This window comes from Pogonomyrmex barbatus, unplaced genomic scaffold, assembly GCF_055798465.1.
Source record: "Pogonomyrmex barbatus isolate J1 unplaced genomic scaffold, ASM5579846v1 scaffold17, whole genome shotgun sequence".
NCBI classification, from domain to species: Eukaryota; Metazoa; Arthropoda; class Insecta; order Hymenoptera; family Formicidae; genus Pogonomyrmex; species Pogonomyrmex barbatus.
Window position 1 is genome coordinate 2,115,923 of NW_028297113.1, and position 26,243 is coordinate 2,142,165.

General features: G+C 36.3%; 1 protein-coding gene and 1 long non-coding RNA gene across 2 annotated transcripts in view; both read left to right on the forward strand.

Annotated features, from left to right (window-relative positions):
* Positions 1–3,364: 3,364 nt before the first annotated feature.
* Positions 3,365–15,415, forward strand: LOC148937063 (uncharacterized). The gene is made up of 2 exons (XR_016138728.1): positions 3,365–5,421; positions 15,300–15,415. It is a non-coding gene; the product is annotated as an uncharacterized LOC148937063 (long non-coding RNA).
* A 1,785-nt stretch (positions 15,416–17,200) lies between these two features.
* The window catches only part of LOC148937064 (uncharacterized), a 94,968-nt gene continuing 85,925 nt past the window's right edge, over positions 17,201–26,243 (forward strand). The window contains exons 1-2 of the mRNA XM_089074416.1: positions 17,201–17,230; positions 18,678–19,129. Of these exons, the coding sequence (XP_088930542.1) occupies positions 17,201–17,230; positions 18,678–19,129 (482 nt within the window). The remainder of the gene's footprint in view (positions 17,231–18,677; positions 19,130–26,243) is intronic.

A 26,243-nucleotide genomic window follows, 5' to 3' on the forward strand; every position in this document is an offset into this window, starting at 1 on the left:
ATTTTTTTTTTTTTTTTGTAATAATTATAATTCTTATTCTTGATTCGCAACATATATTAACAAAAATCAGATTCTGAAAATGAATACGATTAAGAAATAGGATAAATGAGAAAAGCGCGGCTTAAGAAGTGCGTGATTAATAATAATACTTTTTTTTATTTTAAAAGATCCAAGGGTGGATTATTAATTACGCACTTCTTATATCGCGCCTTTGCTCTATTTGTTAATTGTCTGCTCTATATATATATATTTGCTATATATATTTATGCGAATCAACAATTACGACATTAGTCAATTTGACTGAAATTTTGTTAGTATCTTGAAGATGTTAAGTCTTCATTGTTTATTAAGCTTTAATATTATTGTAGCGAGGAGGGTTTATTTTGTGCATTATTTTTAATCCTCGTTCGTTGTATTTGAGCCCCTTCGAGCTTACCACTTTTCTTATGGAATCCTTCCTGCAGCGACGAGAGCATAATCTATTTTAGTCTTTATTTACTCTTTATTATCGGACAGATTGCGTGCCAGTATATCGATAAATCGCTGTCGACAAAATCGCTAAGTAATTTCTATTTCTGGCCTGGTTAGAACATATACGGAATTATCGGGAGGTTTGCCCTTTCAGGAACATACGGTACGAACAATATAAACTTAATTGAATCAGGTGATGATACTCGTGGAAAATTGATTCGTCAATATCACTTTTCGATGTAATTTTCCTCCCGTTAAATCTACCTAATCTTCGACTTTTATTGTAGCGATCAGAATATGTCACACTTTATCGAGATTAATGTTTAACAAACGTAATAACATGAAGGCCAAATAACGTACGCGATAAAAAAAAAACATCCATATTTCCATTTATCATATTTTTTGCAGTGTCGACACAAAATCCGTGACTTGAGCGATCTCTAACGAATTTCATTTTTTTATTTTCGACGATTGAAAAAAAGGGGAGATTTAAGAGTGATTGATTTAAAAAGATTTTTACAGATATTATTCTGATAAAAAGTAATTGCGCCTTTGATTCGCGCAATTTACTTGAAAATAAAAAAAAAAAATACAAATGACAGTGTTGAAACACGCGTTATTCTAAATTAACATACCCTTGTCCTGGTAATGCAAGTAAATGAATAAATAAATAAGTGTGCTGCAATAAGAAAACAGGTAACGACCATAAAAAGGGATGGTCGTAAAAAGATGTAATGTCTACGTCTTCTTTCGGCATCGTAAAAAACACGTGTCCGAAGCTTAGTGGCAGCTTTTATCGATGTGCTTGCGGCCTTTATTCCCCTATAATATCTCTTATATCACAGGGGAAACGATGACGGCGGGAATTCCGCGCGGAGTCACACGCTAGCTCTCGCCGTAGCTCTTCCGCGTTTTCAGCATGAAGTCAATCTAATCTGGAAACGCTAAACTGGATAAGAAATCGGGGGATAAGATGTGGAAGAGTGTCGGTCCAGTCCGAGATCCCGTGATAATCAATCCCGATCCAATTTTGAAGCGTACATACTCACCCACACGACGGTCAGCGACGGAAGTTGACTGGTTTTCGCGCACTATTATTATTATTTGCTCATTAAAGATTCCTCGCTTACTGTTTTTCCAACTGTTTTGCCACCGCGAGCGATATAATCAAAATACAAAAGAAGCGCATACACAGATATTGACGATAAAATACAAGATACGTATATTGAAATAATTATTATCGTTACGTTTTGCGATGATGGAAAATTTTGCAATGCAATTATTCTTCCGCGCGGAGAGAGTCAACTTGTGAATTTTTTTTTTCTCTTTTCGGTACAGTCTAGAAATGTATCGCGGTACATGGTCTGATGGTCGTTCTCTTCTCACGCGAAAGCAATTGCGGGACTAATTGGTTGAATAAGACGGTGCTTTTTAACACTTTAATGGTCATTTATGACAGCCCGCGTGCGCCGTGCGTCGAAGCTGCGTCGAAGCTGCGTCACATACGTAATCACGTACGAAATGGTCGTTTCTGTTCAAGTGACATTGACAGTTCCAACCAGCTGGACCGACCGCACATGCTAATTATCCAATTATCCGATACTCGTCTGTAATCACTACGGGACCGGGGATTGAGATGCAGCTCGAGGGATTGCACGGTGCACCGTATCGAAATGCCGATTTGCGATCAATAAATTACCGCGGGAGGGGGGGGGGGGTCGTTTTCAAGCTTCCAAAGCGCTCTTCTCTCGCGTTCGAGTGTGCACTTTAATGCATCGCATCTGCCTTTGTAGTGAAGCAGGTTTGGCTCGCGCATCGGCCTTTAGAATTGGGGAATTTGTTTATTTCTCCAGCCCGCATTTGCTTTAAACATTCACCATTGCGGCGGTTGAACTGGCAACGGTGGAAGAAATACTATCGCCAAAACATCGCGCTGCGACCTTTGTGTGTGACTGGTAATATAAAGGGTTTAATTATCAAACGATAACGAAAGGTGGAATATACAATATCTAGAGTCAATCGTTTTTGTAACAATGGGATAAAATGACCGGGGTATGTTCAGTGAGAGATGAAAAGAGAGGCGAGACACTTTGTGTCCGGATGAGCATTTATGTGAGATTTGAACCGATAAAAAAGTAAAATTCATTAGCAATAATAGCGAGAATTATTTGTTAAATTTTTATTTATTAAATTTAAGTTGATCGCGTGGAACTTGATGAAAGAGAAATAATGAATAAAGTAAAAAAAGAAAAAAAAATAGCGAACGATAATATTATTATTAATATACAATTACTATTGAAAATATTAATATTGTTATTTTTTTCTAGCGATTTTAATTAGACGCGTTTAATACTAATTTATTGGGGATAAGATAACGGAGTAACTAATTTTAGGAAGACGTGGTTAGGGACAAAAATTTTTAAGAGAAAGTCGATAAAATCATGATGGCTGTTATTCTTTACGGGCGACGATATCGTGATTTATAACTCACGGTATTGCCTCGGGATCGATCCTGGATAAAGGGAAACGCTTTATGGAAAATATCAGCACGATATATCAATCGATACGCGCAGGTCGATTTATCCTTCGTTTGAAAATTTTTAAAGTTACAATCTACAGCTTAGGCGCATGACGCGAAACAATAGAAGCAAATATTGTACTCAATATAGAAAGAAATGTCACTAATAAATTGTTTTGTGCAAATAGATTTTTTTCAATAAATTGACTAAAATCTATTCCTTTGACTTGAATCTTTCTTATTCAATGACTCAACACTGCTCATTTTAATTTTGAGACATTTTACTAAAATTATGATGTTATTTCGGTCTACTACTTAGAAATAAACTATAATAAACTATGCTCTGTGTTTGAGAGATATTGAGTTTGAGAAACTTGTAGTGTTTTTGAAGAAAGTAGTGTATAAACGGGACGCAACTGAATAGCGCCTCGTTGAATCGCCTTTTCAAAAGAAACTCCGCGCGTAAACATCTAAGATAAACACAACATTTCGTCTAGTAGGGAGCCGATTTGCGAGTCGGCGAATATCAGCCATCGAAAGTAATTAAACTTTGCTGCTTTGTGCTCGACGTTTATCGCGGATGAATGTAATTGGTCCGCTAAAAGGCCTGGTAAAGAAATTAACTGTCAGGATATGTGTACATTTGCAGAAATATATTTTTCCAGCGTTTAATCAGCGAGGATGTAGCAAAAAGAAGATTGGGTAAAATGTGATTAAAAATACAATGGCGATGGAGCAGAGTGAAGTTTATCGGGACTTACAGATTATCTGGAACAGAGAAGAATGACGTAAAATCAAATATTTGTGTATCACGAACATATTTTATGCTTTACACGCAGGGAGGAGATTGGATTTTCAAATGTTTCGACTACTGCTATTTTTCATATGTCGCTAATATCGGATTACAACATATAGAAATGTCCGCTTTACATTTTATCTATTTTCTTATATTACAATTATACGTTAGAAAATTATTCGACCTACGTATATTTAGTTTGACACGTTTGTGTCGGCACGAGTAACATATAAAACAGAAATTGGAGTTTGCATAATCGTATTTTACCGGCGCTCCACGTGGGGATCCTTTTTACCCTCCATCTTATCACAACGCAAAAGGGCAGTTGTTATCGATTTACGGTGACACAAGATACACCAAAGGTATTTAGAAATACCAGTGGAAACATCGATGGTAATGCAATTCGACAATCATATTCTCGTCCGTCGAATGAGATTGATGAAAAAAAAAAAAAAAAAAAAAACGCGTCGAGTAAGCGGGCGAGAAATAATAACAGAGATATAAATAAATATATAGATACATAGATAATCGAACAGATATACGCGTAGATAGATAGGTGCATAGATGAATACACGGATAAGCGGATAGCTAAATAGACAGACACACGTAAAGAGAAATTAAAGGGAGGTAGAAGTGACATGCACGTATCCGCGTGAACCACGCTGTGCCTCTCTACATCCCCGGTAGTCGTGGTGGTGATGGTGGTGGTGGTAGTGGTGGTGGTGGTGGTGGTGGTGGTGGTGGTGCGTGGAGGGGAGGGCGCGGTGACCCAATTTTTGCAAAACAGCCGGGGCTGCGGATCCACCGCTGGTCCGCGGAATACTAGTAGCGGCGCTGAGGGTAGTCGCGGTGGTAGTCGGTAGTATAGATGCCCGCCACCCCCTCCTCGCGCATCATCACTCGGGCACTCGGAAAATCCGCCGCTTTTCCGGATGCTACGGCACTGTGCCGCGGCGTCGCCGCCGGAGAGAGAGAGAACCCTTTCGTCAGTTGGGTCTCGGCCGCCGTCAACGTCAATACGACGAAGGCGCACGAGAGCACGTCGCCTCGGCTCCGGTTAACGCCGAGGTGTACACTCTACTCTCACCAACGGGAGAGAAACGCGCACCTGGCCATTTGCATCTCTCGCTACGCACATCCCTCCCCCCTCCCGTTGTTCTCCTCCCGAACTCTCCGTTTTTTTATCCTCTCTAGACGTACGCTCCGTTCGGCTCTTTTCTCTTTCTTTCTCCTTTCTCTCTCTCTCTCTCTCTCTCTCTCTCTCTCTCTCTCTCTCTCTCTCCCCCTCTGTTTTCTCTTCCTCTTTCTTTCTCCGCGCCTCCTTTATGCACTCCAATACGCGTGAGTACCAAAGCTACCGGTGTATCGTGGACGGTACTACGTTCATGTGCGTCGCGAGTGCGGCCCGACAGTGGATGACACGTAGTGGAGGACGCATCTCTAGGGTGTGATAGGGAAGAAGCTAGGTTTACGTGCTCGATGCAGAGTGCGGCCGGCGAGGGTATGGCCGACGGGGGTTGCCCCGTTCTTTCTTTCGGCATAATCCTCACGGGAGTGCCCGCGAGTGCTGTCTCCAAATGTGACGGCGGCGGACGTGCCGGTTGTGAATAATAGAAGAGATATTCGACGCTATTAGGTAGTATTGGCGCTATTGGCGTAATGCTTACCGAGAGAGAAAGAGAGAGAGAGAGAGAGGGAGAGAGAGAGGGAGAGAGAAAGATAGAGAGAAAGAGGAGGTGGATGCTTTGTTCGAGCTCATCGTATGTTTATCCATCGCCGCTTGTGTAAATTTACGTGCCATTGTCGTAACAACAACGCGTATGCACGCCATTGTAAATTTCTGATCGGCGTTCTGATCAGACAATTCCGATTTTCCTGCCTTTGTGATAGCTGATCTAGAGAATTTTTGCTCGACTTTTTTTTTTTTTTTTTTTTTTGTTAAATCAACAAAGGGAATTTGGATGAATTTTATTGGCCGTTAGCTTTTAGAGGCAGGACAGAAGCGCTAAGAGCGTGAATGCTACTCTTTTTTCGGGTTACCATTATGTGTGAACGTGATAAAAGTATGATGAATAATTGTTTGGTTCATCGGATGAAAGAATTCCGATGATCCCTTATGTGTGCAACAGGGAAAGACACTTTTTTTTTTTTCGTAACAATTAATACTCGTACGCGTACGTTATTTGACTTTCATTAAAAATAACCAGCAATTAAATGTTTTTTGCCATGATAACTAATGAGAGAACGTGCTGTGATATCTGATTTTTTTGTAGAAGGAATTGAGTCAAAAGGATAAACTGATTTGTCGATCGTCTGATGTCAAAGAGAGTAAAAAGATACGAGAGAATGAAAACCTTAATTTCTTTTTTAAAGTCTTCGTCGTGCAACGATAAACTTTCTTATCTATATTCTATATCTTAATAATTTCGAGACTTCCACATTTCTTCTTAATTGGGAAACGTGCGTGAGAAATGACAATTCTCGGTTTTATGACGCCTATTAGTACACGCCTTTTCATTAAGAAGTAAATAATAATACGCCTAACACACTTATTTTATTTTTTTATTAAACTTTATTTTTTTAAATTCGCGAAAGGAAAGTTGGAAAGGACGGAAAAAGAAAGTCGCACTTCTGAATTGGTTTCGTTCCTTTCGGGCATAACATGAGATTTCGTTTAGGACGTCCTTGTGAAAGTATATTGAAATATTTATCTGGAAGATCGATTAGTTTAATGGACACCGCTAACCTTGTTAGTGAAACTAAATTCTTCGATGAACTTTTTAATTTTGTTAAAGAAAAGCGATCGCGGCGGCAATTTTGCGATACGCTCGACAGAAAACACTGTTGCGTTAGCCTTCATCCTTGAAAAGCCAGATAGATGAATCATATTCTCTTTCACGATTATTTTTCGTACACGCCGCGGGTTTTGCACGAGCGAGTTGAATGAAACGCGCGCGCCTGCATCATCGAGATTTTGGCGCATAATAAACAAACTAATTTTGCAAACATTTTTCGCTCTGTTTTCTCTTAAAACACCCCGACATGCGGGATATTATCGCGTCGGAGGCATATTTTGCACGAGCATTTTGCGTTAAGCTGATGAATCTGGGGTGTGGATGGATCTCTTTTTGAATTTAAAAAAGCGACGTTTATATTAATATTCAGATTAAATGAAGGAGGAAATCCGCAAAGAGAATGCCGGAAAGAGTTTTAATTAGACGTTTAATTTAAGTTGCTAAAACGCACAAGATACTATCTTAATGAAACAGTTTATTATATAACTTAGAAATGTTCGAGGATATTATTTTCATCAGATATGCAGTTGTACATTGCTATGTAAGTTCGATTTTCCGGTCAATATTTTTATCTTGCCTTGGCTATACGATGCGCGATAGACAAGTTTTCCCACGTTTTATCAACTCGAAACTTTTTGCGAAAGCGCCGAAAACACATTTAAGTTGTTTTCGTGGAGCCATTACTTTCCTGTTCGTTGAAACACTCGTAATATGATAACGATCATGAGTGAGTGAATTACTTTTAACTACAGAATTCACAAATTATTATTTAAAGCTTTTAACCGACTGTAATAATAAAAAATTAAATATGGATATATAATAAGTTTATATAATATTTATATGTAATAAACTTTATTTGTAATTTAAATATTTAAGCAACCAGCGATGCAAAATATTAATTTAATTTAGTTAAATTTTAAGTTGTTCCACTGTGATAAACGCTCTACACAAATTTGCGTAGAAGATCCATTTTTTTCGGTTAACGTCAAATTTTTGTGACTGTAATTGTAAGTAGCAATGTTTTCTTTTTCGACGGGTTTTCTCTTCTCTCTCTCTCTCTCTCTCTCTCTCTCTCTCTCTCTCTCTCTCTCTCTCTCTCTATTAAATTTCGTTCACCCATCATCCCCGGAGTGTTCTTCGTCGCCTGTCTGCAAAACAAGAGTACCGCTTTCCCGCGCATCCGTGTGTACAACACATTCTGTTCTTCCGCCGGTGAGATTTGCAACTCGATTGTCTGCGAAATTGAATATTCTTCTCACTTCAGTGACGTATACGCACAAGAGACATTTCGCACTAAAATTCTTATGCGCTAAAAAAAAAAAAAAAAAAAAAAAACGCTCATGAGCACGATATGGCAGCTTTTCCGTGATTGGCGATTTCCGTGAGTTAGACGATGTAATTTAAAGTATCGACAATAATTCAATATAACACGATCAATCTGGATCTTCATTAATGAGAATCGTTACTGCATCGCGTATAGATTAATGTTTATTAAAACCAGATTTACTTTTCACGGCGGTGACGACGACAGACTCTCTATCAATTTCTAATTTTTTTACGTGGGACGCGATCCTATTGTTGCTTGTACTTTTGTATTGTCGCATATGGAACGCGCAGTATCGACAGGTTGCAAATGAAACGGTTGCAAGTGAAACAAACGTTCGTTCGATCGCGTTCGTCAAGCCAGTGTCGCGGATACAATCGCGAGATGATAGAGACGGATCTCACGAGCACCTGTTGTAAAAGGCTTGTGCGCGTTCTCCGTTGCGCAAGTTTCAGAATCCGTTTCTAGAATCCGGTGGAAGTTACACGCATATTCAGATATTATTCGGCCATTTCTAAAAATCTCCAAAGAGAGTTTTGCGTCAATCCGCGTGCTTTCAAACGGGGATATCTCTCGTTATAATCTCTAGTTTCGTTGTTCCGTGACTCGGAACTGTTAAATTTCTGAACGAAGAAATACATATTTCTTTTTACCGAACATACGTGCTTGCGACATGATATTTACCGATTCACCGTACATTCCAGTGACATGAATTATTTGCTTGTGACGCTTTATGCATTACAACAAATTCTCTCTTTTTGGCGATTTTTGTAATTAAAATACAATATTTCAACATTTTGATTTCGATATTAGGAAAATTAGGAAGTTGCAAAAAAAAATGTAAATATCGATTCAAATCTAATTGTTGTTTTAGTTATTACAAATTATTAGGGAGAGGAGAAAGAATAGTAATAGAATCAAGAATTAAGAATCTATTAATATATTTTCATATGTAAGCACTAAAAACAAGTCTTTGTTAAAAATGTTACAACAATGGCACGTAATATCTTCGGCAAATGACTTAGTAAAAAGTAATTTAAAGGAGGGATAAACATTCGTTGCTTTTCAAAAGCATTCAGAATGTACTAATTTTTATTAAAAATGTGCGAATTAAACGGTTCTAATTTTGAACGACGAATCGAATGGAGATTCGTTAAACAATACAATTAATTTCTAATTAACATAATTATTGTAAAATTATGCGTGCATATGTATGAAATGGAATGTATTCTTATTTTATTAAAAAAAAAAACAATCGCACGTAATGGAAAGCATGATTTATAAAATTGTTGATATATGTGATTTATATTTCTTCTAGATTCGAAATTTTTGATTAGTTATCGATAAGTTTTATATTTTTGATTAATTATTGAAAAGTTTTATATCGTTCAAATTTGATTTGTGATGAAATTTTCAAAACCTAATTATATTAATATGTTTTTCAAACTTGTCCGACTTTTATTGAATTAATCATAGAGATTCAAATTTGAATTGAATCTAATCTCATATAATTCGATTCGATTCGATTCGTATTCGAATATAATAATTCACACATTTTTTATTCAGTAACTTTACATGAGTATAATGATGTATATTGCCACATATTGAAGTATGTATCGTTAAATTAAATTTCTAGCACGTGAACTTTTTAACCAGTTATTTAATAATATATTTGGTTAGTATTGGAATGATATTTGTATGTAATATCTCCTTAGATAGTACAAAGTTTAAAATTGAGACGATCAAAAGAACATGAGATGTTAAAAGAGATGTTTAAAGATCAAAGTCCAAAATTGAGACTTTGACCTTTTAAACATCTTATGTTCTTCTGATTATTGAACTTCGTATAATCTGGATATATTGAAGAAAAATTATCGTACTAGTTATTGTTAATTTAAACTTTATATCGTCTCCACATCGAGTCGCGATGAATTTTCATGATTCAGTATGGTTTATCCTTTTTCAAACTCATTCGACTTTTTTATCGTTGAGCGGAAACGTCATCGAGAAATTCGATAATAGCTACGAATGTATCAGAAATGTAGTCTGTATACGAAAGAAAATGGCATTGGCTGTCGACAGATAAATGTCAATTTAAAGCTTTGGGAACAAGACAGGGAACAAAGACAGTCTTGACACCGATGCAGCTTCGGCAGAATATATCTTTGGTAGAAACATCGCGCAATATCATATAATTATATAAACTGCATCGCCGCAATTATTTCTGGAATAAGGCTAATGAAAAGTTTTATGTAATTTACACGTTCGAGCGTTCACGTGATCGTTTAGCCAATTTAACGATCAACGTGGTCGCAATACCATTTTCCGATATTTAAGAAATAATTTTCACATTATGATTACGATCGTTTTTCCGAATATTCTTTTATTAGACACAAGTGATGTTTGATTTATGAATTAATAAAGATTATTACGTTTATGAAAGCTGGCCGATTGAAATGATATATTACATTAATCGTTAAAAAGTATATAAACATTTATTTAAAAAAATTAATCCAATTAAGTTTGAAAGTTTAATTTTAAAAATGTTCGCGATATTGACACTTTTGTTACCGTATAATCCGCGCGCATACTATTAATAATCCGTATATTGATTTACCTGAATCTATTCATAAACGTTGATAACCTATCCCACCCTATCTCAGCATATAGTTCGCCCCAATTACATTTTGTCATTCGCGATCGTTTACCCATTATTGAAAAACTCTCTTCATTCGCCTCTCTAAATAGATTCGTGTATAATTAATTATTTTGAAATTCTGTTACTTCTTGTAAATTGTTTACACATATTTTTCCTATCCCGTCTTTCTTTCTGTCGATATTTAATATTTTAAGTTTCAACATAAATTGCGTTTTTAAAATTTTAGAAAAATTTCCGGAAATTTCTTTGCCGATTATTGAAATATTATTTGATTGAATGTTTTTATTTTTGAAAAATATTTATGATAAAAAAAAAACAAGACAATTTTTTTTCCTCATATACCTCAACATAATTATATATAATAAACATAAAAAATAAAAGAGAAATAACTAATAAGCCAAATTCAATAGCTAATACCGTTCGTGACCTTGCGTGGCATGAAGTGTTAATAAAACGATTACTCATATTCAAGATGCTAATGGTTGCGATCGATGATCTCTATGGGTGAACTTGGGCATAATCGCTGCAACGTTTCATGCATGCGCATATTAATTGAGGCACGTTTCACAATCGATAACAATAGATGCTCTCGTAATGTATTGAAGCTGTAGAAAACGAGAAAACAACGTGTACCAGAAGATATTTGTTCACGCATTGTTTTATTCTCTTTAGCGAGCATCATAAGATATTACTTTATTGTCGTAGCTTTATGAGATGTAACGTAGTACTTTTGCATTTTCTTCTTTGAAAGAACTTGACAAACATATTTAATATTGCAGTTATTATTCTATTATTCTATTTTATAGAATTATTTTGTTTTATATATAGGAAATATAGAAAGTATATAGAAAATAGAAATTAATTCACGTTATTAAAATTATTAAATTCGTACCTCTTGCCTGTTTTTTTTTTTTTTTTTTATTTTTTTTATTACGTTTTCTCGGTAAAGCAATAATTTATTTAAACGTTTCGTTTAAAAATGTGATTTTGGGTGACTTAAAAGAATATAAAAATAAAAATTAAATTCCTGTACATGTATCTGTATTCCAAATAACATAGTTTCTAGAGAAACCACTATGTAATTTATTGCCTGCAGTTTATTATGCGCGATGATTTATATTCGATTGTTCCTCTCTCTCCAAATGGACATTAATATAAATATATGACATTGTGTATTATCGTGTCATTGTTGTTTTTCAAACTATTATATCAATCAATATTAATTGAGGCCGTTGTATTACATTTTATACTCATTTTAATTTACTTATATTTCGTACACATTTATATTTACTCACATTTTACCTTTAATATCTCTAAAATTCTTCATTTCATCCAAATAATTTATACGGCAATAGTTTGTATCCAAATTTATATCGGCAATAATATTTTTATAGATGCGTAATATGAATATATTGCATAATACGATTAATTAAATATGTATTTTCGAAATATCTGTCGCAACGGATATGCAACAGATAACGGTATATAATATTCGTCATCAATATGGACGGAAAAATATTCATGAGCGTGTATTTTATGAAACGCAACGGGTTTCCGTAACATTCCACCGATCTTAATTTCGAGTTTTAAGTTGGTCTGCTTCTCAGGCAATTTTATGATCTAATGGTTTGGCAAAATTCCAGTAGATTGCAGGAAAATTAAAATCCTTGACGGGAGTGATCTTGCTGTGCTTGATTACGGTAGCCACCTAAACTTACTTTTTTTTTTTTTTTTTTTTTTTTTTTTTCTTAGGAATACCAGCAGGAAACTGTTCCGAATTTCGAACGCGCTCAAACTTTCTTAATGAACTGTGACATTAAGAATAAAATCATAATGGCGCCGGCAAAATGAAGACGAATCATTTCTATCATCTTTTATGATTATGTATATCTATGACCGTCTCATTTTTGTCTTAATCTCTCTCTCTCTCTCTCTCTCTCTCTCTCTCTCTATATATATATATATATATATATGTATATAAAAATTCAGATGTAATTAAGATAAGACAAGGTGAGATTTTTATAATTCATTTTAATTTAATAGAGTGCTAGGAATGTTTCGCGAGTTAATGTTTTAGTACGAGAAATTAATTTAATGAAGCGCATAGCCAATTAACGATTTCAATCACGGTCATTTGGTGAAATTGCGATTGTTTTGCAACTTTTGCTCGCACCACCGATTTTACTAATTATTTTGCAATTTAGACGAGTAGTTTACCATTTAGTCGGCGTCAGCTATTTCCATATTACCACGGCTCTGATGTAGTTGCATGGTAGCGATATAGCCTCGAGAGAAAGGAATGTAATTTACAATCTCTGAAGACGCTTTCATCTCCAGTATTCTACGGTTAAATTTTCATTATCGTGGATCATCGACGTTACTCGTTATTGGTTTTTCCCTTAAATTTTTCAATTTTCCTTCTCGTTCGGCCGTACGTTTTAAAATTACATTACGGTAACTTGAGCAGTAGGTATTCATTATTAATGCAGAATTTTTGTAATAGCCGATGCTTAATTAAAGATTTTATTTTAAGTGTCCCGACGGTAAGAAATTTTTTCGCTTTAACAATATAGAATGGATGACATTAATTTATTACAAGATACTTACGGACTTTCATTTACCGTCCTGCAACATCAATATGTGACTGTATTCGATTCACTGATTAAGCATCGAATTATGTTGCGATATCTGATAGCTGCAGTTTCTGGGATATTCCACGTTGTAATTACTGACCCTTAAATTACTAATGTCCTTCATTCGCTATGTTCACTATATATGCAACGTATATTCCATTTGAGTCTCTCCTGTTCGACACTAATCCTTCTACAATCGTTCCACAAATTCCACTGCGTTAAAATACAACTTGTTGTGTATAGGATTTATATAGTTCGGGGGGTGGGGGGGGGGGGGGGGAAATGTGCAACGATAATAAAAGGTATTGATGATTGATCTCATTTGATTTGACTTACGCACGAAATAAATATATAAGTAAATTGTAAGACGTTAACTCTTTGACATTTTTTTTAATGCTTCTTTCCTATCGAAGATCCAAATTCGATAATTTAATACTCGCTGACGGAGGAGCATGTGTGCAATAAAAGGAGTAAAGAAACGGAATAAAGGAAAGATCTCGAAGGATATTAGATCCTATAATCAAACGTATTGAAATAAAAATTGTACCGGGTCATCACTTGTATCGTCGAACCGAATTAATCTCCGTGAATCCTTTTATCGTAGCTGCAACCGCTATTATGGATCATAAATACCGTGTGACCGGCGGCTAAAAATAACGTCGTCATAAATACGCTCTCTTGTCGTTCATTGATTTATCGGCGAAATCGAACGTTTCTCGCCGTTTTTCTCGTAGACAAAAACGTAGATTCGCTACTATCCGAGAAACGCGATCAGGCTGTGCGTTGCGTGCTTGTCTTTTCATTCTGCATAGCCTTCGTCTTGCGCAGCCTTAACCTTTGCATTTAATTTATGACCTAGTGCTTCCTGGCCAAAGAAAACCTTTGCTGAAGTACCATTATTGAGATTAAATGCACGCGCGCGATACAGCCTTTTAATTATAACGATTTGATCTTTTGATTTGTACACGGCAATCTATCCTAAGATGGAATGAAGAAATATAAAATAATATTGTACACCATTGCGATATATAGGAAAAAGGGGATGAAAGAAAGAGGAGGGTAAATGCTAATTTTTTTTAAATCAATAAACAGAATTTAATGTTTAATTTATTAGAGACTTCTGACAATAAGTCTTTGTAGTTTAATTTCTGTCTATGGAAATGGATAATATAGAAATTTGCCTTATTAATGCAGCCGTATGTATGTAGCTTTTTCGTATTTATTCACAAGAAACTATATTATTATAAAAAATGTTTTTATCTTTTAACGAAGTGATATTATAATATAAGTAAACATGTATGTAATAACGTATTGATATCTTATATTTTTTGTAATTTTTTTACAAAATAGATAAATAAATGGTGGCGACTGCATGGTAAGATGATGGATATCATATTCGTATAAGATGATGCATTAATTTTTTATTTTCGTTTTGTATTTAATTTATATTAATTTTATATGTTATATACTTAATATAAATAATTTTTATTTTAATGTCTTATAGCAATAATAATTTTATTTATAACAATATTATATAAATAATATTTTTTGTTCTATTTTTTTATTACGTCAAAATGTTATAATATTGAAATGATATAAGAAGAATTTATTAGAATAAATCTTTTTATTTATGGAATTAATTAATTTTTAATCTAACCTGAGTCCTTGCTAAAAGTAATCTTATGAATATGGAGATAACATAATAAAATTAACACGTTCTTAAAAACAAAAATTTTTTTAAAATTCTAATTTATTTATCAATTTTTTAATTTTTGTAGATTGTAAGCTTGCTTTAGTATATCTGAAAAATTAAATCATTATTTTGATCTCATGGTAATTAAAAAAAAAAACTGTCAAGTTTTGTGTTACCATCTTACCCTTTCTTCATTTTAATAATACTTATAGACGGAAAAATTAATATGTTATTACGATCATTTTCAATATGTGGCGTTATATTGATATTAATACGATAGATGTAATATTTGTAGTTTTATATATATATATCTTTTGCATGTATCTCTCTTTCTCGATTGTATCAAACTTACTGCGATTTTGAAGGCTCCATCTTCGAGCACATCGTGAATCTGATACGAAATTTTGCAGAGCATCGGCCGAATATCTAATTACTCTACGAGACTTATACGAGCACATCCTTCTCAACGGTCGACAATCAATTTCGTGTTCTGGTCTGGATTCTGTATCGTCATCGCATCAAGAGGTTCTTCGTTACTGGAAATTATGTAACATGTCAAACGCATCGATTTGTATCGACATCTATTTATAGAACAAGCAGATAATTTTTAAACAAAATTAAATTCCATTAAGTGTATAGTTCCACAACTGAGTGTGTGTGTGTGTGTGTGTGTGTGTGTGTGTGTGTAATCGTCGGGTAATGAGTTATTTGAACGAGTGCAAAAATCAAAAGTTTGTCTGTACCAGCCGATCTTAATATGTGATTAAGCGCTGGAAATGACAATCGTAGAACTTGTTCTCGAGCGATTATTTTCGCATTTAGACTTGTAACTCAAATATTGTGCCAAAATGGGAAACTCGTGCGTAGGAGTGCGTTCGATCCGACGATCGCGTGTTGTAAAAAATTACACGTACTCTGTAACTGTACTGGACTGAAATTTTTAAGACCTTTCGCAATGCTAGTTTCGCGTGTTTCTTAGCCACCATCGTTCTGGACAAAAATGGACTTAACAAAACACAAATTGAAACTCTAGAGTTAACTCGGATTAACATGTGGTAACGAATAAGCCAGAGTAAATGTGACATATCTTAAGTAAACGGTTGTAATTTTGTAATTGAATGTTCACCGTGCGGAAATAAGAATCGATGGAAGTTTCTTATAATTAACTCCGATTCGACCACCTCGGTGTTATTTTCTACGGCATGATAATATCCGTTCGATGAGACGTATGAGAAAATAGTGAGAGCAAGAAGCTGAAATAAAAATATCAGGAAGCCAATCGATGGCATGCGGAAATCGTTGGTAACATAATTTTATACATCCCCGCAATAATTGATAATAACACAATAAATTCGACAAGTAATAATATATTGATTCCGTAATCCATGGAAAGTGTGACTCGTCGATGACGCAATCCGAAAGCAAAACGGCGAGCACCGTGAACGTTAAATCGTACCGCAAACAAGATGACGCAAAGAGATGCCTAGATGTATATCTGGCTTAGGAACGGTTTGTTGTCTTAAAGTTTCCTAAACTGCATACCGAATGTCCTGTAAGCACGAAACAAATTAAGAGCGACGAGCGAGTTTGTCGACGACGACGACGACGACGACGACGACGACGACGACGACGACGACGAGACTTTACATCTTCAGTTTACCTCATATAATAGTTGGTTTCCGTGGCGTTGTGAACAGCCGGATGAATGTGCGTGAAAAATAGCGAAAATGGAAGAATAAAGATGTGGAGACTTGTACGCGAGAATGGCATTTTGAACTTCTTACGCTGGGAGGATAACGCGAAAAGAGATGTTGCGCCTTAACATTATCTTATGATATCTTGGAACGAATCCAGCGTAAGTGTCGCTTAAAAAGGATCTCCGATTAATAAACGGAGTAAACGGATTCTTTATAAGACGTTAATAACGTTGATGTTTGTAAGAACTAATGACAGATCACGTAAGAATAAAATCGAAGCTAAGGGTAAGAGAATATGGTGAAATTTTGATTTGTGAGATAGATACAAAAACTTGAGAGAAAATATTTTTTCATTAAATCCGGAATTTTCATAATGTCTGGGATAAAGAACAAAAATTGCAGACAATTATCTCACTTTTGGGTAACGTTCATCTTCGTTTTTATTTAAAAACTGAGGCACGGATGGAGAGGTTGCAGATAGATTTAATCATGTGAGCAAAAGGACGGAGGGGAAACAATGACACGAAAGACGATACAATATCAAAGAAAGTCTTGAGAATAATTTATTCCACTTAATCGTTTCGTTAAAATACGTTAGATGATGTCGTATAATAATGGACTCTGTCAAAGGACTAATGTTGAGAGTAAAGGTTTAATTTAGGAACCGGAGTGTTCGTTGAGGCGAGCGAGAAATATTTCAATATTTGAAGGCGTTTTGTCTATTTGTTTGTTAATAATGTGTGTGTATCGTGCCGATATAAGGAATAAAAAATCGAGTACTTTGAAGAAAAGAAGATATTTGGATGACAGAAGTGACGATGAGCGATTTTCGAAACTTCATGTTCTTAATTTTCTGAGATAACAAAGTGCGACGGAAGATTTATCATGATTTTCAAGAGACAAATCTATCGTATCCAGTCGACCTAAGAATGATGGCGAGCGTGGTTTGAATACCGATCGCTAATTTAATGTGGTACCGTCGTGCTAAATGTGTCACGATGGAAATTCTACTGTCTGCTCGATATTCAGTTGGTGCATCGTTTGATTTTCGTCGTGTGAGCATATTCAGCCGTGAGAAACAATTTTCTGACGATCGTTGAATTAAAAATGTTCCATGAGATAGAAGAAACTGTGAGAAGGAAGAAAGGGAAAATGTTAAATACATTTTTAATGTTGAAATTCTATTGAAAGATTTTACAAGATTTGATAGGCGAGAGACAAATGTTTTTCCTTATTTGTATTGTATTCTTAATAAGGGAAGTTTAGAAAAACAACTTGAGATTCCGGAAAACTCAAACATGTTATTCAAACACTGCAAATTAAGAATCCTATGAAACATATCCCAGCCATATTGCGCAAGGATAACTTTTATCCACCGAGATGAGCAACACTGCTAATCCATTTATTAATAAGACACGAAAGCCTTGCGAGGGGACAATCTTCTCTCTGTATTTAAATTTATATCGTAGACGGCTTGCATAGTTTGCAAGAGTGACTCGAAAGGAAAAATGTGAGAAATTTGCATAGTACGCCACTCTGAAGAAGCTCTGAAGAAATGAAGAAAGAATGATGCAGCTCGTCGAGACGCTACGTCGACGAGTCTAAGCACGAGGAGCAAAGGAGCGGCTGAATTTTTTGGGGGGGGAAAAAAATTAAAGCAACAATTCAAGTTTCGCGAGACGATCGCTCGTCGCACATTTATACCGGACTCTAAGAACTTTCGGAGCACCTCGGGTTCGACGGAAGCGCGTTAGAAATCGCCAGGGGACGAACGACATCCGATCTGATCTTCTTCGATCGGAACGGAAGGCACTCACGTCCGCGCTCATGTCGAAACTGTATTTCGTTGTCCTCGAGAGACAGCGACTCGAAGAGTCAACAAAGGAAATAGCATCGAGTCTCGTCGTATACATTGCGACACTCGATACTTAAGCAACAGTTTACTCGCTCGAGCCTGGGGGGGCTGCTAAAACCCCCTCCAGCGAGCACGTCGATATCGGTATCGTGGACACTGCCTCTGCTAGGGCTTGGAAACGGAAACACCCTGGCTGCAACTGGCCCCCCTGGATGTTTTGACATTGAGTGCGCTAGGGTGCCGAGGTGGGGGGCGCGTGGTCTTGCTGCCTGCCGTGCGCCGGCGGCGGCGGGGGTGGGGGTGGTGTTGCTGTCTCGGGGGCCACCCCCGAGGCCAAAAAGAGTTCCTTGCTGAAGCATCAGCAGTATCAGCAGCCCCACCAGCAGCAGCAAAGAGACCAGCAGCAGCAGGACGAGTACGAGCAACAGCATAAGGTTCTCCAGCACGGAAAACAGTATCATTATCAACCGCCGAAACGTGTATGCGTTGCTCAGATTAAAGAGCGAGCGCCACTTGGTGATCTCGACGAAGATCTCGACGACGATCTCGACGATGAAGAGAAGGAGGAGTTGAGAATAAGCGAGGAGGACGATTACGGCAAGGAGAGCGGCACTCAGCATCGGCTTAGCCCGCGGCTGCACGACATCGAGGAGGAAGACGATGAGGAGGGTCGTCACGTCCGTGAACGGTTAGTTGTTAATCTAGTCTAGTCTAGTCTTATCTAGGGTTTTTTGATTTAGCTCGCTCTAAGCGTTTCGACATAATTTCACTTCATCTTTCTCGCGATTAGGAATATTTACGGTACACGTTTTTTACACGATATATATATTGCGATTGATCGTTACGAAGACAAATTTGAATTTAACAAAATCTAGTAAATGACAATTAATCAAATATTCAATAGATGCATTCAGCAAAGATTACAAATGAGTTTTAACCTAGTAGCACTTAAACATGATTAGTTTTCAAATATGATTGATATACATCCATTGTGGATAGTTCTCGGTGTAAAATAGTCATATTCGATTGTTATCTCTATTTACTAAATACGTTTGATTATTATCCACACGGTGCACAATTATCGATCTATAGACATTGAGTTTTAAAAATGGTGCTATGCACCACTAATTGTTGTAAATATCATTAATCGCAAACATATCGTGTCGCGCGGTATAAACAACGCTTTAAGTAGCTAATTGCCGATTTAATTAAATATTCTGCTATTCTGGATATATCGATAGAATGCATTAAATTTCGCGATTAATTAATGACACTTCTCTCTATGATCGTAATTAACTGACGGCAGCTTGCGTGTATATATACACACACGTAATTCATGCATTATCGTTACGTTATATATATATATTAATAAATAAATAATAAGTAAATAAGTAAATAAAAAATTTTGACGGATTTGACGTAACATATTTCTTCTATGGTATTTCCGTTCCACAGCTAAATTTATTTCCGCATTTAAGCGGCCGACGCGGAGGATTTTATTTATCTACTTAGAGCGTAGCGTTATACATTACGTGTGGAACTTTTCAGTTGTTATTTTTGCATTATATATCTTAGGACGTACGTCTGTAGATTAAGATGTCTGTTGCTGCGAAAGTTTGCAGTAGTTTGGAGGAGGACAAACTTTCTTGCCCGGTCCATATGCGCTTGCTCTACTCGCGTTACAGTTACATTGCTTTGAACCGACACATTTCTCAATACGTTACGTTATAATGTCATACGTACATACATGCAATCAAACTTATGCCTGATGTCACGTCGACATCAAATCGCGTTTGTCTCGCCTGACTTTGTTGTTCACCCAATTTAACAACGGTGCATTATAGTTGCGAAAGTTAGATTTTCAGTCTCAGTCTCGGAAAGCGTTCGTCTCGAAGAAACGAGAAAAGTTATTGACACGTCAAGCGCAAACAATTGCGAGAGTGCCGGTAGACAAATGCGAGTAATCCGTAACATGAAATAAATCTGTCCCAAGTTTTTGTAGCAATCTGCATTTGGATATAACGATACGGGAGAGAATCGAAGGAAATACCTTTCCATTTAATAAGGTAATTTTTTTTGCAGCGATATTCAATTTCTTTTACTTATCGTTAGATTTTTTTTTCTTTTAAGTAAAATTTTAAGAAAAATATGTACCGAGTATTTATGAGAGATAGTCGGAAAAAAATTGTCTTTCTACTTAGGTTTTATTTAATAAGTAATTTTTTTATGATTTATTTATGATTTTTTTTTTATAATTTTTTAGAATGATATTTAATTTCTTTTGTTTAGATTTTTTTTGTAGTAGTTTTTTTTTTAGTAAAGTAACAAAAATATGTACCGAGTATTTACAAGAGATAGTCGAAAGACCGTCTTTCTACTTAGGGGTTTTACTTAATAGATAATTCTTTTCGGAATGACAATTCGTGGTTAATTGCCCGTTTTCTCATTTCACAATTAGATTTGTTTCCTGATAAATGAAATTGAAAAAACCGCGTACTGATTGGACTGATCATCCTTGATCATCAGCTTTATCTCGCTAATGCGAAAATATTGTCTGGGCGCTCATATAACGAATTGACGCATCCGACTCAATAGGACTCGCGTGGTTATTGTGCTCGTAGAGAATGGCACGACAAGATCTTCGATTGGTCATGCGAAAGGTAATCTTGAGAATGGGGAGATTTAATCTGCCGGCTATTCATGTTCCACATCCGATTAAATGTGTTACAAGCCGTGGCTGCATTGGTTGCTCCCCGCGTTTCTTCTTGACATATTCGTCCGTGAACAGGCATTCGAAATTTAAATTCAACTTCTGAATTTATTTTCTATCCGTTTTCTATCCGTCTCTCTTCTTTCCTTGATTTCTTCTGAAGATTTTCTTAACAACTATTTTAACACTACTTTAACTATTTTTAATAATATTATTTTAATTATTTTTAATTCTCACGATTATGCGTATGTATGCGAATTTACACATGATAGACATAGATCGAAATGTGTTCAAATAAATCGGGAAGAGGGATAGGCGAAACGTGTTATTTTTCAATACTTTGCGAAAGAGAATTGGAGAGTAATAAACGTGATCTTAAATTAGATTACGCTCAGATTTTACACTCAGAATTAGATTAGATTATCTCAAAATATACCACCAGCGTGGAGGAATTATCGAAAAATATCGTGAAATACAGAATGTTAGTTTTTTTCTTTTCAGACAAATTTGACTAATATATTCTAAAAATAAAGATAGAGAAAATGCTATCTTTTTTTTTTTTATATCTAAAGAAGATTTATCGAGATTTAGAATGAGATATGTGAAACATAAGGGAGACATTTTATTTAGAGGTAATTCTTTTATCTGTCAAAATGATTTATATCGAGGGATAATAATAATTGATAAATGTGAAAATTAATGTATCACATTAATACAGGATTTAGTATAAGGAATAAAGGGGATAAAGGAGAAGATAGAAGTGGATAAGCATGTTTAACATAGATTTTATTGTGATTCGTTCACTCATATTGAGTGAGTTGCGTTGCAAACTTTGGATGTTTGTTTAAATACGAGATATTAAAAATAAACATTGCACGCGTACGTAGTTTACCTGGCTTTCGTCATTATTTAATATATCAGACACGTTAATAAAACGAAAGAGATATCCGATGTGGAAAGAAAAAGGAAAAACGTGTAGCTGTCTTTTTTGCTATTAGAGAACATATATGATATATAACACGTTATAACAGTATCGTTATGTTTGCACACATGTTTTATTCAAAATTCTTCTTTTTCTAGAAATCTTCTCTTTCTAGAAATCTATCTCTAAAACCATTATACTTCGGAGCGATTTATATACGGAATGATTTTTTTATCATACATTTGTCGGCGCGGAATTAGAAATAAAATAAAAAGTTGGATTTGAAGGCTGATTTTAATTCTATTCGAGTAGCCAAGATTATTAAAAATGTGTGATAGAATGTCAGGAAGAAGTAGGCGATGATTACTTTAACAAGAATTAAGATTTTTAGAGTCTTTCTCTCCGGGAAGTACAAAGGAATCTGAATGTGACAAGGAACGATAATAATAAGAGAGGTTCCCGTGGTGTATATTTTTCGTGCGAGAGGATGATCAATAGCTTCGCTATCGCTGGGATGATATGTGCGTCATGACTATCCAATCAGCCGCAGCGAAACATCGGGAGCGTGTCCGAAATTTCCCCGGGTGGACACCACCAACCAAATGGAATTAAGGGGATGCAGGCGATGCGGGTTAACGGGAACACGGGTATCGGGTATATATACGGAGCTTTAAAGCCTGCCCGTTTCTACCTAGCGGTTACCATTACGCTGAGATATTCGTCCCGGTACGTTACATGAAATATGGCTGCGCGGTGCTTGCACACGTGCAATAGTGAGATGCGTAAAGATGGAGATTAGATCACAACACATCTCTTTATTAGTTCTCACTTAAGGGCCAGTCATGGCGAGAGGCGGGCAATCATATGAGAGAGGCCTGCCATCTCTTTCTTATACCTGTGGTTTCTTATACTGCGCATCCACTTCGCGCAGGCAACACTTGTATACATAAGGGAAAAAAATAGGAGTCAGCAGTTTGGTGTAATATATAGAAGTGTCTGTGGGTGCTTGTCACTGCTTAGATATCCGTTTAATAAGGTAAAACGTATGACGCTAAAAGTAGAAAAAAAAAAACATCGTGTCTTCGCTAATCTTATCTGCTTGTTCGAAATTGATTGATTACGTGGTTAATAATTATAATAATTTTAACGAGCATTAAATGATTTATGAAAAGTATACGTGTCCAGATTTAAAGTATCTTTCATTTTATTATTTAGACAAAAAATTTATTACACGTAAGGAAAATTTATTTTCCGAATCTGTCTAGGAGATTTAATATATAATAAATGTTAATGGTATTACGTGAGCCTTCGTCTGAAGACCGCTCTTCTTATGCTCTCGTACATCGGAAGAAGTTAATTGTTAGATTTTATGCACGTGTCTAAACTTACAGTAGAAAACGGTGGACCCCGATATTGCTTGTTTAGTATCGATTGCGGTTTTCCTCTTGCCATCCACAGCGGCCTAGCACTAATGACGAGCGACCGTCGGTTTTACGCTAATGGTCATTACTATTAAGCGTCTAAGTGCACACGCGAGTGATCGAGCGATTAGCCAATTTAAACGTGAAATAATCGATGCACATCTAAATAAGTGGCCCATTGTGATATGTGTATGAAGATGTGCTGAAGGAATATTTTGATTATAATTGCGACGAGCGCGCGCACGGGAAATGTATTAATAATAATATTACGCTACATTTATGTATGTATCTTTTCCACGGGAAAAATTGTAATTAGCACGCTACATTATTGCGAAAGTGAAAATGGCTGGATTGGAAATATGAACTTGAGGCATGGCTGCGGGCAAGCTTCCTCGGGTTACTTAGAGGGGAGGAACATGATCGAACCAATAATTAACTTGTCCCGAGAAAGCTAAAACGGCTGACGTAATTAATGTAGGGAATACTTATAAGATCTCGATTAAGGATATAATGAGATAGAAACAACGTGCCAATCGCGGGCTGTTAATCAATTATTCTACCCTTCTGTCAACACGCTATATAGAGTGAAATGTAGAGTGAAATAAGAATGCTATATATAGAGTGAAGCCATATATAGAGTGAAATTAAGCAGATTTTTATTTTAAATTTAGCGATAAATTTAAGTTTTAGCATATACTTATCCTTATTAAATTATTAAATGTTCTAGTTCTAGTTCTTTTTAAATAGTTTCCGATTTCATCGTTTCAATTAGTTGAGTTGACATTATTACTTCGTTTATATGATTTTGAGAGTTAAATTATCGTTATACTGATAGCGAAACTTAATCTTCTGTTGTCCACCGCAAAAACTGGATCAGATTTTTTTTTCGCATATCGATCGGCTTAATATAATCGGTTTAATCATTTTTCGAGTGAAATGTGAATATCCACGAGAACTGTTTGATATCGATTGTCCTGATTTTCTTGCGAAATCGCCAGTATAAGCCAGTGCACCAAGATTAATTTATAGACGTGTTATCGATTCTCGGATATCAAGTAATACACGAACTATTTTAAGTTTCGCTCAGGAGCTTTTATACCTTATTAAATTCGCGATATACACCTCTCTCTATCTTTGACTCCTTGAGAATGTGGAACGGGACTCGGACCTTGCCAGCGGGCGAGAGATTTGAATTATAACGCCGTAATGGTCGCGTCCTGTCCGCCGCGAAATAGACCGTCTGGTAAGCTAATTCCGAAGCGAATCTCGTATAATTAGAAACGCGAGAGAGTAGGGCCTCATGAAAGCTCCGGAGGTAGGCGGAGTGAAGCGTTGGATCTCTCTAGCTGCACGTATGTGCGATTCGAAGCGGGATTTTAGAGTCAGCGGTGCGACTCATATCAGCGGATATGACTTAGGAGCGGCGGGAGTCACAAAGTGACTATTTCCTTCGACGTTATTCGAGAATTCAGTTCCGCGTATTAGTAGTCCGTGGAGAGAGCTATAGGCTATCCGCGCATGTAGCGGATTACGTCGATAGATATGTGCGCATATATGTGCGAGAATATTCGGCTACGTAACCCAACCGTGCAGCGCGTGGTTTCGGTGTCGTATTAGGAGATCAGAGATATTTCGTATCTTCTCTCTCTCTCTCTCTCTCTCTCTCTCTCTCTCTCTCTCTCTCCTCCCTCTTCTCTCCCTCTTTTCCGTTTGCAAGACTGGCTTGCATTACGTTAAAGTCAATCCGGTTGATCAGAGATTCGCGCACGTGCGAATTGACCGTCCACCGCGAATATATATCGAATCGTCGATTTATTCCACATATCGCAAAGCAACCTGTTGATGTACCGTTAAAATCGCGGTCGTCGGGAGATCTAACGCGATTTGTAACAGATATTTACGCCGGATTTACGCCGTTCGCGTGCGCAGTGCACGCACATGACGAATGCGCGTCGCGTCAAAACGTTAAAGCTCACCGGTGAAAAGCTCACCGCCACGCGCGCGTATATATCATTTCACGGTATATATTGACTGTGCCACCTCCGACCGGGGAGGGAGGGAGAGGGGGAGAGGGTGGGTTGGGGAAGTACACAGAAACTGGCTCGCCGACGATAATTCAGAATCTGTCGACATAGGGACGTTAAGCCCTTACGCGTCAAAGCGCACGCGGGACGAGAACGGCGGAAGTAACGTATGAATGCTAATGCTCGGAAAGCCCCACAACGAAATGGATCGGGTTGATTAATGCGCAGAATAATCTGTATTGATTTGTGATTACGATATTTGCAATAACGTCACGCCTTCATTGTTTCACAGGCTCGAGGCGTTTATTTCTATATCCTTATCATTTATATTTTATTGCCCGTTGGTTGTTAAAAATTGATGTAACAAATAGAGGTTCTTACGTAGGTTCTTCTTATTTATATTACGGTTTTCATATTATTGTAGTTTTTCTCACGTTGGGTTTACTTTATTTACATTTTTCAAGCGATTTTTTTTTATCGTCACATTAAATGTAAAATTGTACACTTTAAATTTATATTGTTGTATTAATGTTTAATTTATGGCAGATCTTACAATCCGAGAAATTACATTTATTTTGCAATATTAATGAATAACGCGTTAATATTTAAAAGCCAGCTTAGCTTTGCTTTTTCTTTGCTTCCATTAGCGGCTTATTCATTTGGTTTACAGGTATTTTCGATTACGATATTTCTGTCTGAGCTATTATTTTGTTTTACTGGATTTT